We start from the raw sequence: 13,565 nt of genomic DNA, 5'->3' as shown, positions 1-13,565 counted from the left end.
GGTCCCACTTTCTGTTAAGGGTCCGCCCATTTAGTATGTGGGGTCCACCATATAGCAAGTGGGCCGCCCAACAAGATAGTGGGCCGGGCCAAAAACACAGTGGGTCCCACTTTCGTCTTAAAGGGCCTACCCATTTAGTATGTGGGGGCCACCACAAAAGCAATTGGGCTGGCCCAACTAGTTAGTGGGCCGGCCCAAAGAGGGGTGGGGTCCACCTTAAAGCAAGTGGGCCAGCCCAATAAAAGTGTGGGGTCCACAGTAAATCAAGTGGGCTGGCCCAATAAGTAAGTGGGCCAGCCCGTTTAGTTGCTGTTTATATGCCGGCGTAATAGGCGCTTTAGGATTTTGCGGGCCGGCACATATGTGATTTCGCTTAATTGGGCCGTTTAAGGGATGGGAATTCGTGATTTAGCTACTGAGAATATTTACGCAGCATTGATTTATGTCGGATAGCCTCACTTACCACAAGCACCAAAGAAAAAATGCGCGAAAGAACTATAAAAACTAACTAAATATTACATCAGCTGCAAGGCATTGAAAAAATATTACAGAACCCAGAGAAATTGAATGGTAATTAAACCTAGCAATACAATGAAGGGATCCGGCAAATCTTTTAAGTTGTCCATGCAGCACCTATATCTGAAACAAAGACATTACAAGTTAAGATAGCAACAATGGAAAGGCAAAGACACTACAATATTGTTTGCCAAAGAATTTGGAACTCATCATTTCGTCGTTATAACAAGATCATTGTAACGAAGAGTGCATGCCGCATACCAACAGCCAATATAACAGAGCATGTTAGAATGAAACAGCAGACTTACTACTGTCGAGTCCCATGCAAACCAACATGTTCAGGGAGTACAAAATTGGCATGAACAACATAGTAGCAGGCTATAAATTTTGTAACAACGACCGAGCAAGATGAAGTTATGATGGCTACATCTACAGAAAGGTGGAATGTAAACCAAAAATAGAAGTTACGATGGCAAAAGCTAAAGAGGAGGGAATGTGAACCAACATGTGCCAAGTGCAATTACTTCATTTTGGCCGTGAACTAAATAATACTCCTGAACTTATAGTGAAGGGGATGCAAATCAAGATGTTTCGGGATATAAACTTGTAATGAGCAACACATAGAGGATAGTTAATGCTGGAGTTAGGATGGACCAGATACAGAATATAGTGGGATCACCTGTGAACTTGTATAAGAGGGAATGCAAACCAATATGTTCAGCTTTCCATATGTGAGCGTCATGCCAAGTCAGAGAAACAAGTCAATAATGCAGCTTTTGAAGAACAAGATGGCACGCAAAATTATTATCTAGTAGTATGACAAGTATATTTGTACTACAGGCTAGATAGCAGAGTGATAGCATGCCAAACTAAGTCCTTACTTTGTTAGCTTACAATGAACTAGATACAAAACAATGGCATCACCTGTAGTACAGGGAATGCAAGCCAACATGTTCATGGAGTAAAAAATTGGCACAAACAACATAGTAGCAGGCCATAATTTTTGTAACAACTACCGAGCAAGATAAAGTTATGATGGCTAGATCTAGAGAGCAGGGAATGTAAACCAAATATAGAAGTTACGATGCCAAAAGCTATAGAGCAGGGAATGCGAACCAACATGTGCAATTACTTAAAATTGGCCATGAACTAAATAATAGCAGGATGTTACTATAATACCTATAATTTTTGTAACAACGACTGAGCAAGATAGAAGTTATGATGGCTACATCTACAGAGCAGGGAATGCAAACCAAAATGTTCAATCGCTTAAAGTTAGCAATGAAGTAGAAAATAGCAAGGTGTTACGGTCATAGCTAGGAATGAACTAAAAGAGCTTCAGACAAACAAGCATCCGAACCGAACATGGCGCTAAAACAAGGGACTTACATTAGGAGAAGCACTCGTGGGAGTCACAGCAGATCTTCCTGGGGTTGATAGATCCGGTGATGAAGTACGCTACATGTGCTACTTGGGGTTGGAGAGACGGCCATTACACTTCATGGTTACTCATCTCATCTGCAAAAACGTAACGGCGCGTCGTTAGCACAAACAGGTTCCCCCAAGATTAAACAAGAACTTGCAGGCAAGCAATAGAAAAGCGACAATAGAAGAGTTTAGATCATGCACGGCGCCGGTGAAGCAGATCCGGGTAATGCACCGGGGTGTCGGGGTGGTAGATCGGCTGCGGTGGACGACGGATCCGGCGACGCGGCTCGGGTGGGGTGGCCGATACCGCAGCTGAAACGATCGCGGTAGACTGCTGGATGAGTATATGGTTTCGAGGTTCGGCGGGGATGATCCGGTCCGGTTGATGACGGCGTCGATGAAGCGGCCCGTGCAGACAGCGGATGACGAGGATCGCGAGGCCTCGGGTAGGCCAGGGAAGTCCGGCGGGGATGTTCCGGTGCGGTGGCCGTGTGGAGGTGGGAGAGAGAGGGACTTGGGAAGTTCCGGTGGGTGGTCTCAGAGGAGAGAGTGAGGGAAATGAATTTTTTTCGGGGGGTTTCCGGAGCTAGGGAGGTGGTGATCGAAAAAATGACGGGTAGACCCCCACCAACCGACTTATACATGGACATTGTTGTCATCTTTACGAGGGTAGAATGGGAAGTTAGAAGCGTGTGAAATATTTGTATTTTTCGGGCGGGAAGTTTTGCCGCTTGGAATGAGATTTCGAATTTGGCCACACCAAGTACTAAGTAATACAAAATATGAGACCGTACTAGTACGGCCAAATGTCACATCAATTCATCATCACGTTGAAAATCGGTTACCACGATCATAATAATTGGACGTTGGCACATCAGATCTCCAACGCTTGATCCAACGGTCAAAGTTCCTTTTTTAAGAGAACGGTCAAAATTCATTGGATTCGCTCGGAGCTACGCGCGCCAAAACGAGTCTGGCGAAGATGTTTCTAGAGTTCTCACGGACGCGCCTTGGCGATACATTGAATGCAAATCTTGCAAGGTCAAAAAAAAATGCAAATCTTGCAGGATCGTATGTGGCTGCTATGAGCTGAAGTACTCCATGAAACCATGAACATACATGTAGATGGGAATCCCATGTAGACGATCTGAAGAACGACCCGCTGCATCTTTCACAAATCCATCTACATGACATGATAAACTTTAATTAAGAAGCAGCCACGTAACAATTATTGCCCAAAATCTAACGGGTTCGACAATAAGTTTGGTAATTCTCTATTATATATAAACACCAAAAAAATATAGCAAGTAAGAAAGGAGTGTCAATGCCACCAGGACTTACAAAAAAAAGGGAATTAGCACTTCGTAATCTCTTTGTTTTTACACATACCTTCTGCTCAGGAATCCAGGGCCTAGGGTCACATCAAGTCATAATCAGAAACCAAAGTCGGTTCCCATGTTCTCCAATTCAAAACGCGTACAAAATATTTCAGTGTGTGAAATAATTGTATTCAATAGGCAGGAGGTATATGCTACAGTGTTGAGATTTTGAATTAGACGGTTGTTAAGCTATTGATTATATGGAGTCGAAATTTGGTAGTATACATAAGTATCTTTGTTCACAACTACTTTGTCTGAAGCGAGAGCATTTGTTGTGTTGCAGCACAACACAAAGGAGAAGCACTGTTCCGTTCATTGCACTCAATACAGCGATGAATGAACCAGACCAGTTGACAAGCTTCTAGACCTGGGCTATATGTAGAAAGCTGGAAATCAATGGATCACAGAAAATCATCAGTGTCAAGCTTTAATGCACTAGCCAACGCGACCAAAAGTCCGAACTTGAGACTATGGGCTCTGATACCATGTCAAGCTTCATCCACGAGCCAACGGAACCACAAGTCAGAACTGATGGAAAGGGCTAGGCAATCCACTTATAATATTAACAATCAGCAGGGTTCCGGTTCAAAAAAAAATCCACATCACAACAAGGAAACGACCACCAAGATCATAGCAATTGCAGATAAATGCACACCTATGAAATATGCTCAGACTAAGGAACCATTTTACAAGACGAAGGTAATGACCTGTCACTGTCCCCGTTCATCTCCAATTATCTAGCAGATACTCTTCTTACTACTTACTAGCATTCCTGACCTGCTCCAGTAGGGCCTCCTTCTATGCTGCTATCGTTCTAAAATTGTCGACTTCTAGTCTTAGCGCAGCTGATGCAGCTCGTTCTACTTGGAGTTGCTCCTCTAGAACTTGAGCATGCAAATACTTTGACTTGGACATGGACTTGCACTTCAGCAGTCCAGCATTCCGTAAGAAAGTGTTTTTGGCAATGCCTTTCTTTTTTATTGCCATAGAAAATGCCTTCACACATTCTTCATCGGTTTTTTCCAGACCGTTTTTACCGGGTTTTGCCATCTCTAATTTCATATCTTCCTGCAAAAAATTCAGTTCGTACACATGTGTAAACATGATAGTTACTACAGAGAAACTTGCTGATAGTAGATTTATCATGTGTATGACCTACTTTTATTCCTACAGTTTGGCATGTCTGATTCACATCACATGAATTTTAATAAACATATATAATATCATATTGACATGTACTTTACTACTCCTACAAGTTGGGATGTGAGTCGTCACAAAATTTCAATCTTTTAGAAGACTTACAAGAACACTCTGTGCGACTTCTCCAATCACTTCAAGTTTGTTCTTCTGGCATGCTTCATTTATCTCTCGAAGAGTCATCTCTTTGTTTGGTTCCCTTTTACTTGCATTATGTAACATCTGCATTTTAGTACTACCATTTATAAATCGAATAACGTGGTTGAAATGGAGGATCATAATATAAGCTGCACACTGGTGTATATACTCTGCATGATCTTTTACTAAAATATTTCTAAATAGCAGTATAAAACAACATGTCCTTACTTTTTGCCGAATATGCACTATAAGGTTACGAGATCCCGTACGGCTAGGTAAAAGTAGTTTACCGCGGTTTTTCTGATTCTGTTTAGCCAAATTCTGCAAAAAGGAGACTAGTGAGACACTGCTATAAATAAGAATCCAAGATGTGATCTGGTCTCAGTCTTACAAATCATACCATATTCTTTGGATCAGACCAGTGCTTCACCAGATCTCCCCACTGTTTGTCGGTCATTTGCTTAAAAGGAGATATAGTTGGAACACTCCCAGGTAATCTTTCCAAAGTGAAGTATTTCTTCTTTAGCCTGCTGCGATCAAGCAGAGATAGTCTGAGAATAGACTGTTGAGAACATGCTTTACTTCCTCTTGGTCCTCATCGAACTCGAACCTTAACTGTTCACAACAATATAAACCGTTGGTGCGATATACATAGAGCCAACAACAAGCTAGAAGGAACGGGACGTGCCAATGTGGTATACTAGTATGAGTAACATTACCAAGAGAAAGATGACTTACGTGTAACCTGTGCACTAATTTTTCAAAATGCGCAGAGGTGTCTACGTGCTCTTTCCATGTTGGGAAGATAGGAATTTCATTCCTACGAAAATTCCTACATCCGATGCTAATTTACAAGATTCTTCTGGGTCCAGTGGCCTTCTGCCACCTACGATAGATGAAAGGCGAAATCTTGATTCCATCCCAGCAAGCTTAGCTACGAACATTTTCCCTACTGTTGGGCCCCTCGTTTTTCTTGATCGTGGTGCAACTACAAAGTTAAGCATTACATCAAGCTATCAAGGTAGATATATATATTTATATTTATATATATATATATTTATTTATTTATCTATAAAGTATAACTTTATAACGGAGAATGAAACTATAAGCATTGGAAAATGTACCTTCTTCGGTGTGGGGCTCATCCTCATGGGAGTTGTCTATGGCAGGACTAATATGGGTCAGTGGGAGATCATCAACAGTTTGTTGATGTTGTGCTAGCTTGATGTTTGGCGATTGTGGTTGTGTCAGCTGGGACTGGTACAGTGTGTCCTTGGGCAGTATTTCCTACCACAGCTACTGCTGATCCCAATTGTGGCTGAGAAGTTGCCGTGGAAACTGGTTCTGCTGCCAATTGTTGTTGAGAAGTTGCTGTGGAAACTGGTTCTGCTGCCAATTGTGGCTGAGAAGTTGCTGTGAAACTGGTTCTGCTGCCAATTGTGGTGAGAAGTTGCCGTGGAAACTGCTTTCTGCTGCCGATTGTCGCTGGTTGACTGGATTGGTAACAGGTGGCTGATTCAACCTCTTGGGGTGTTCACCACGTTTTTTTATTTCAGTACTCTTAGCATTTTCATTATTTTCTTCAACTAGTGCCATGAATCGCTGAGACTGTCTAGTAGCAGAAGCATGTTTCTTTTTTGGTTGCAGCTGTTCTATCACCGATTCAGGTGCATATTGAATGGTCTTCCTCTCATTGGTGGTTCCTGCGAAATTCTTACTTGAAGGCTGCAGATTCCTAGCACACATAAACGATATTTCAGTCTACGAAGTCCCATATATGATGATATGCAAATGGGATAGAATGAAGAACGATAAAGGATGACGTGCATGCTGAAACATATATATGATGCATTAAGGAGACCTAGAGGTGGCATGTGAACATGTTTGGTGGGATTCAGGATACAAGTATACAACACATGGAAGTTGCAACAGATATCTCAAAGTAAAAACACAGAAATCACCTGGTGGGGTTGAGGAGAATGGTCGTGCAAGGCATCTTCCCGAGTCGGCTCTCCAAGAGGCTCAAGAGGATCAAATTGTGAATCATAACATTGTTCTTTATCTTTGGGGAGGGGAAAGGGTTCTTCTCCGATTTTGTTCAGGTTTGCACTAGAGGCAATAGCGTTACAAATGCTTGTGCCCACACGGCTTGCATATCTTCTACATATATTCCGTATCCGTTTCTCTTTTAATTCATTCTTCTGTATTGCAATAATATCTAGCATGCATTACAAAAAAAATGCTAATGAGATGGCGGTGCAAGTAAGCAAAAAAATACTTTTCGAAATCACATGCATAACGAATGCGGCCATATCAACCTTCTTGGAAGTGGGCGCGTGTACGCTTTGGTTTCCTGCCGTGGACCATGGGGGCGCCCATCTCTCCAGTCCGGTGGACGGAAGGAGTAGGGGATTAAGATATGAGAACCCGGCGATGGTGACTGTCGCTGACAAGGCGGCGGTGGAAGTCGGCTACGGAGGAGCTCGTATGGTACAGTGGTCGTCGGTGGGGGTGGGGGAGGTGGAAGCTACTCTGGCTTGCTAAAAAGCAAGGGAGACGGCGGAACGTCGTCGGTCACTACGGTGGCCGATGAGAAGGCAGCAGTGCTGGTGTGGGAGTGGGACAGTGGGCCGGCGCCGGCGTGTGAGATGATCCGGTGGGTCATGCAGGGTGGAAGCGTGAGAGAGAGATGCGGGGTTCGGCGCCGCCGGTGATAGGTCTGAATTGAGCGGTCCGGGGGGATAAGATCGACACTGTACTTATTTCACATCGCTTTGAATTTTGGAAGCGGGAGGGGGGGATTTCAAGGGAATTTTGGGGCAGAGTTGAAATTATTAATGGTTGGTGGAAAATCGTGGAACCCTAGCCACCGAAAGCCCAGGTCTGAAGCGGTGGGTCCTTTTGGTGTGGCTTTTTGGCTTTTGGATTTTGGAAGCCAAAAGAATATAATATTTGTTTTTGGCTTCCAAAATCCAAAAGCCAAAAAGGCAAAAAAAAAACCACAACAAAAGCGCCCTGAGTATGTTCGGGGTCAAGGGGATATGCTTGTTGGTTCTTGGGTGCATATGATCTCTTTATTTCGAAATTCATCTTCTATACATTTTGAAAAATGTCAAAAAAGAATAAAACGAAAAATGCATGTGTACTTCTTCGCTTGCTTTATACACATAAAATATTTCAATGGAAAATCGAATAGTAATTTGGGCTATGTAAAAAAGAGTTACTCCGTAAAAAAAAATGTGCTAACCATAAGGCTTTTTATGAGACATGTTTTCTCTCTTTTTTTACATCGACCATGAAAAAAACTTGTTTTTTTTTTACATCAACCATGAAAAATACTTTTTTTTACATCGACCATGAAAAATTCTAGGAATTTGCTAAGAGCATTCACAACGTGTAGCCAAAAGTGGTTCCATATTTGATTTTTGGCTTTTGGAACTAGTTCCATACATTGTAGAGGTAGTTCCAAAACCAGAAAAACAAGGAACCGGAGCAAGTAGGTGCTCCGATGCCAAATTTCACTTTTGGCATTTGGAACTAGTTCCCTACATTGTGAGAGTAGTTCCATATTGGCTTTACTAGCACAAAACCCGTGCGTTGCTACGGCGTTATGCTAAATTAAAATAAATGACCTTTTAAAATTCTTATGTCAATCGAATTAAAATTAAATTAGCAACATGCTCTCGACGACCACAGAGGTTACTACAAATTTAATGATGAAAGTTTCACTTTATCACTTGTAAGGACATCATGGTTAATTCAGCCTATAGTGACAAATTAGCACTTGTAAATATAGAAAAGAGCCCAAAATAAGTATTTTTTTCAGGTTGTAGCCACGGTTCTGAGCTCAGGCCGGTAGTAAAAATCATATATCGCCCAGGACACTCTGCTGGCGTCGGCCCGAGTAAAATTCGTGGATGAATTTGCTCAGCCACGTTCTGAGTCCGGCTGATCCTCATGCTCTTCAAATCAATGCTGTCACACTTGTGGAGAATCAAAATTAGACAATCGTTTTACTCCTCTAGTCTAGACCAAATCACTGGCCATGCAGTTACCCAGTCTGAAGAGATGGAGGATATGGCCATGGAGTCTGAACATACAGTTTGGCACGTATAATATTCATTGAAATAAAAGTACATTCCAGCATAATGAATCACCTAGAGTGAAACATTCGTTTTCTTTGTTGCTCTATTATCATCTGCTACTTCATCTTGTCTCTGCACTTAACATTTAACAACCAACTTCTGCGAAAATTTAGTGTGCAAGTGTAGGCATAGAAGAGAACAGAAACTGGCCATACTGAATATTAACAACCGAATTAATCAGTAAACCTACCTTGGTCCATAGCACTCCATATACCGGCTACATCGGAATATTGAATAGCCAATCAGAATGTTGTTCCTAATGATACACAGGGAAACACCAGCACTTCTGCAGTTCTGCTTATACAGGGGCAAAAGTAAGGTACCTGAATTCGTTGTTACTGAAATCCTTGTGTGCCTTGCTGAAGCTCAAGCGACGGGAAACACCAACACAAATGAAACTTGAGAATGAGACAAAGAGCAAGGCTAACTCGGTTTCAGTTCCTCACATGCCATCACAACTATACTCGATTAACTGGCGCGTGGTTGTCTCTTTTTGAACAGCAATTATGCTTGCACTTGCTGATGAATTAGGAGAAAAATATTCTAGGTCTTACTGCTGATTTATATATTATCTGCTGGGAAGAGTCCTCTTCATAGAATCTTGGTGAAATCCAGGAGTGGAGAGCGAAGCGAAGGATCAAATGCACTGAATTGGACAAATCGGGCCACCAGGTGCCGCAAGCAGCCCCAGGCAAGGCAAGTAGCGCTCACGGGCCGGTCTATTCCTTTTCAGCAAGAACCTTCACCGTATGTGCTCTGCTCCTGCCTGCTGCTTTGTGCGCCGGCGGCCACGGCCATATTCCCTGCCACTACTCACAAATTTGATTTCGCTGCTCCTCCTCAAACCTAACAAATCTAAGCTTAGGCGCACCACATCCTGCAACCATCATAGCTTCTCCTCACTCCTCAGTTGTTAAAAAAAAAACAATAAGGGAAGGCTTGAGATGCATCTGCTTCACCCTGTACAACACAGCCCGGGAGTATCCACCGCATCCTCGTTGTCTTCCTGCTCTATCTGCAATCGACCACGTCCCACTTCTGCCGCCGCTACTCAACCTTGTCACCCGTCGCCGTACTACGACCAGTGTTGGCGTTGGGCCCTTTTTCCTGCGCGCGCCGCCGGTCCCACCTCTGCCGCCGCTACTCAACCTCGTCGTCCATCGCAGTAACACGAAGCTTCGGACCGTTGGAGCTCCGTCGATGCTGGGAACTGGTCTGGCAGGAGAAAGAAAGCATGTCGGGACATTGACTCGGGAGGTTTCGGGGACGGCGGACGGGGGCTCGGCTGCAGGCACTCAGATCTCGGCGGGAGCAGAGGGATCGGGAGCGGGCGATTCCGTTCCTCCCACCGATTCCAATCGAAATCGAGGGCACCGGCGCCGCTCCGATTTGAGGAGCCGATTCGAGGGATAGATTGAAGGGACTGTGTATAAGTAGAGGAAGAGGTCGGTTGCGGCAGGAGAGGAGATCGGGCCGAATTGGAGTTGGGATGAACACGGGGAGGTTGGGAATAGCGCGAGGATGAACCACACCCGAACCGGTATAAGGGTATTTTGCTGTATTATGCGATTTGGTGGGAGGGCAAAACGGTCCAAAAAAAGTTGGACGAAAATTTTGGCAGAAACCTTAGCTCCTTTATTATTAGGTATAGATGTGTTGTTTTAGCTTGATGGCGGGTCCCACGTTATAAATATTTGGAACCACTACATTGTGGAGCTATTGCTATATTTCACACCAAAGCCAAATTCACCATCGTATCAGATTTGGCAATAGCAATATTGTGGATGCCCTAAAGTTATATTTTCCATCTTGTACACAATTAAAAATATCTTTAAAACAAACAAATCTCTAATGTCTAGGTGTACCATCTCTACTAGTACTAGTATATACTAGTAAATTACACGTGCCTTGCACGTGAGAGCTCTTTTTTTTAGTGAAACAACTTCGACGCAGGATTTTGTGAAGCTTTTTAACTTAATTGGTCAAATATGCGAAGCATGTGCCATTTACTTGTACAACTTTATCGGAAAAAAATTACTTGTACAAGCTAGTTCCCCTAAGTACTACCAGCACATAAGTAAACAAAAGAACCAGGGACATCATCAACTGAAAACAACAATCTATTCATATAGCGGCTCTTGCATCACCCTTTGAAAATCATCTACCTGCAAAGATGAGTGCAGAGTTTCTGCTCGTGCTTTCACCTGTTCCAAGATCTTCCAGTTGATCTCATGGACATCTGCATCAGCCAAAGCGGTAACCAAGTTGCCAGCCACTAGCTTCTGCAGATCAGCAACAGCATGTAGGCCATCTTGAATTGTAGAATTCCATCCTCGGTTCATTTCTTTGTTCCGCCAAGTGGCCACATCCAAGTCCTTTTGAAGACGCCTAATCTTAGCTTCCCCATTGCCACATCCTTCTGTTTTGTTCCTACAAACGTTTGCATCACTGGAACTCGGACATCTCGTGCTACAATGCTGCTTGGCAGGGACATGAGCAGTCACTTGCTTCTGCGATTTGCCATGCATAAAATCAATCAGCAGATTAAAAGGAAATATGTTGGTTGATTCATGTCACCACTTTGAGCAACCCATGAGTTTCTAAACCTTAAATGGAGTCTAAAACATTGCAATAAAAGGGTGGGTGCATCATTTGGATGCAGAGGCCGGGGCGACCCTATTTTCAAGAAAAAAATAGGAAATCTGAAATCTATATCTATATCTCTACCATCTATACCACTCCACTCCAGTTGACAGTTTGATCTCTTTCAGTACATTAGATTATGTCATGTTTAAAACACTATTATAAAATTACCTCCTTAATGTTGAGCTCAGGAGGATCCAGATGTGCTGATCCTAGGCGGCCCCTCAAATGATTGCTTGCTAGAACAATAGGACCAAATCCCGCCTCCTTTCTACCAATGTCTGCATCACTGGCGCGCTCACTGTCTTTGTTAGGAACATGAGCAGTGGCTAGCTGCTGCAAATCAAAGTTCATCAAATCAATCAGCAAACAACACATATGAAATTTGAGCAGTGCGGCTAAATACCTTCTTCAGCAGCTGCCCCACGGAATCGTCCTTTTGGCGGCACATCACACGGGTGAAAAATCTCGGCAACGACTTGGGGTGCGGTGATTTTGTCCCATTCCACAGTATGCCGAGCTTGGCTGCAATTATCTTATTCTGCAAGATATTTTGCCTCTGAGATTCTTCGTAGGCATTCTCGAGGGGAATATCTAGCAGGCATTACAAAAAAAAACAGATGCTAATAACAAGCAGTGGAAGCAAGCAATAAACTAGTCTCGGAAATCAAATACATAACAAAAGCTGCCGGACAAAGTGTTCAACCTTGGTCGACTGGGGAGGTGGCGCGTTGGCCGTTCGTTTTGGTTCGGTGGATCATGGTGGCGCTTTGTGTACCGATCTCGCCAGCCGGTAAGATGAACCAGTGAGTCGGGGAAGCAGATCCGACGAAGCGCACGGAGTGTGGTTGACGGCGTCGCTGAGCTGGCTCCGGCGCGGTGGATGTCGGCTACGGATGGAGGACTGAGAGGGAGCGAGACGGACTAGGTGCGAGGTAGGGAGAGAGGCCCTTGCTTGTCCGTGGGTGGGGCTGGATATAGGGGAAATGAAAGCCCTAGAAGATAGCATCCTGCTAATATCCTAGTACAAAACAATTGAACTAGAAAATTCCGCCAATATATGGTGCTGAATTGCGGGCGGCTCATAGCTTGTGCACAAATAAAATGGGAAAATCCAAAAAAATGTACTAGTTCAACAAAAAAAACTCTAGTGGCAAAGTCGCTAGCTCGCCATGAGAAGATGCACTCCGCCAAAAAAATGTCATGAGAAGCTAGTTTGCTATGGATCTTGCATTAACCCTGCTCGATAAAATGGTGGGCACAAAAGACAAGCTAAATCAAAAATAATGGTGGTAGAAAGATGTAACTCTCAAATGTAAACTCTACTAAATAGGGCCAGCTCAAAAACATGCCTCATATTATTAGTACTTCCTCCGGTCCATATTAACTGCCACTAAAATGGATGTATCTACAAATACATCCATTTGAGTGGCATGTATATGGATAGGAGTAGTAGATCAAGGAGTTGCGAGACAGTGGAGGAAATGAGGTGGGGACGAGGAGGGTGACGACCAGACCCCCACCTCCACGGCACCGCATAAATAGAAGCTAAAATATGTGAAACAGTGGAGGAAATGAGGTGGAAAGGTCTTCTTTTTAGCCCCAGCGTCACCGCAGATCAGGTGACATGCACCTATTGCATGTCACCGTGTGACATGCGGTTTAAATTCAAATTTGAACACTGCGAACAAATCTGAAAAAAATCATGCATGTTCATATATATTAAGATAACCCCTAAAAAATTCAAGTCAAAATTCGAAACATACATCAAGAAACAAAAAAGAGAAATCTGTCATGAATAGTTCCCGAATTCAAATCTGAGTTTCTCTGTAGACTATTCACATCTGAGTTTCTCTTTTTTGTTTCTCGATGTATGTTTCGAATTTTGATCTGAAATTTTTAGGGGTTATCTTAATATGAGCTGTGAACGTGCATGATTTTTTTCAGATTTTTTCGCAATGTTTAAATTTGGATTTAGGCCGCATGTCACACGGTGACATGGTGCATGTCACCATGTCACCTAGCTACCGCTGAGAAATGGAGCCCCTCTCCGCTGGGCTCCATAAAAGCTTCACCGCTCGTGTCGATCGTTGAAGACACTCGGCAAGTGCATGTCGTG

General features: G+C 43.4%; 1 protein-coding gene across 1 annotated transcript in view; it reads right to left on the bottom strand.

The window, feature by feature from the left end:
* The window catches only part of LOC139831449 (uncharacterized), a 37,632-nt gene extending 25,148 nt beyond the window's left edge, over positions 1–12,484 (bottom strand). The window contains exons 1-4 of the mRNA XM_071820727.1: positions 12,153–12,484; positions 11,853–12,040; positions 11,618–11,782; positions 11,242–11,313 (exon numbers count right to left, since the gene is read on the bottom strand). Of these exons, the coding sequence (XP_071676828.1) occupies positions 11,242–11,313; positions 11,618–11,782; positions 11,853–12,040; positions 12,153–12,207 (480 nt within the window). The 5' untranslated portion in view covers positions 12,208–12,484. The remainder of the gene's footprint in view (positions 1–11,241; positions 11,314–11,617; positions 11,783–11,852; positions 12,041–12,152) is intronic.
* Between the last annotated feature and the right edge of the window lie 1,081 nt (positions 12,485–13,565).

Source organism: Lolium perenne, chromosome 5 (genome assembly GCF_019359855.2).
Source record: "Lolium perenne isolate Kyuss_39 chromosome 5, Kyuss_2.0, whole genome shotgun sequence".
Classification (NCBI taxonomy): Eukaryota; Viridiplantae; Streptophyta; class Magnoliopsida; order Poales; family Poaceae; genus Lolium; species Lolium perenne.
This window is presented reverse-complemented; position numbering and strand designations above follow the sequence as displayed.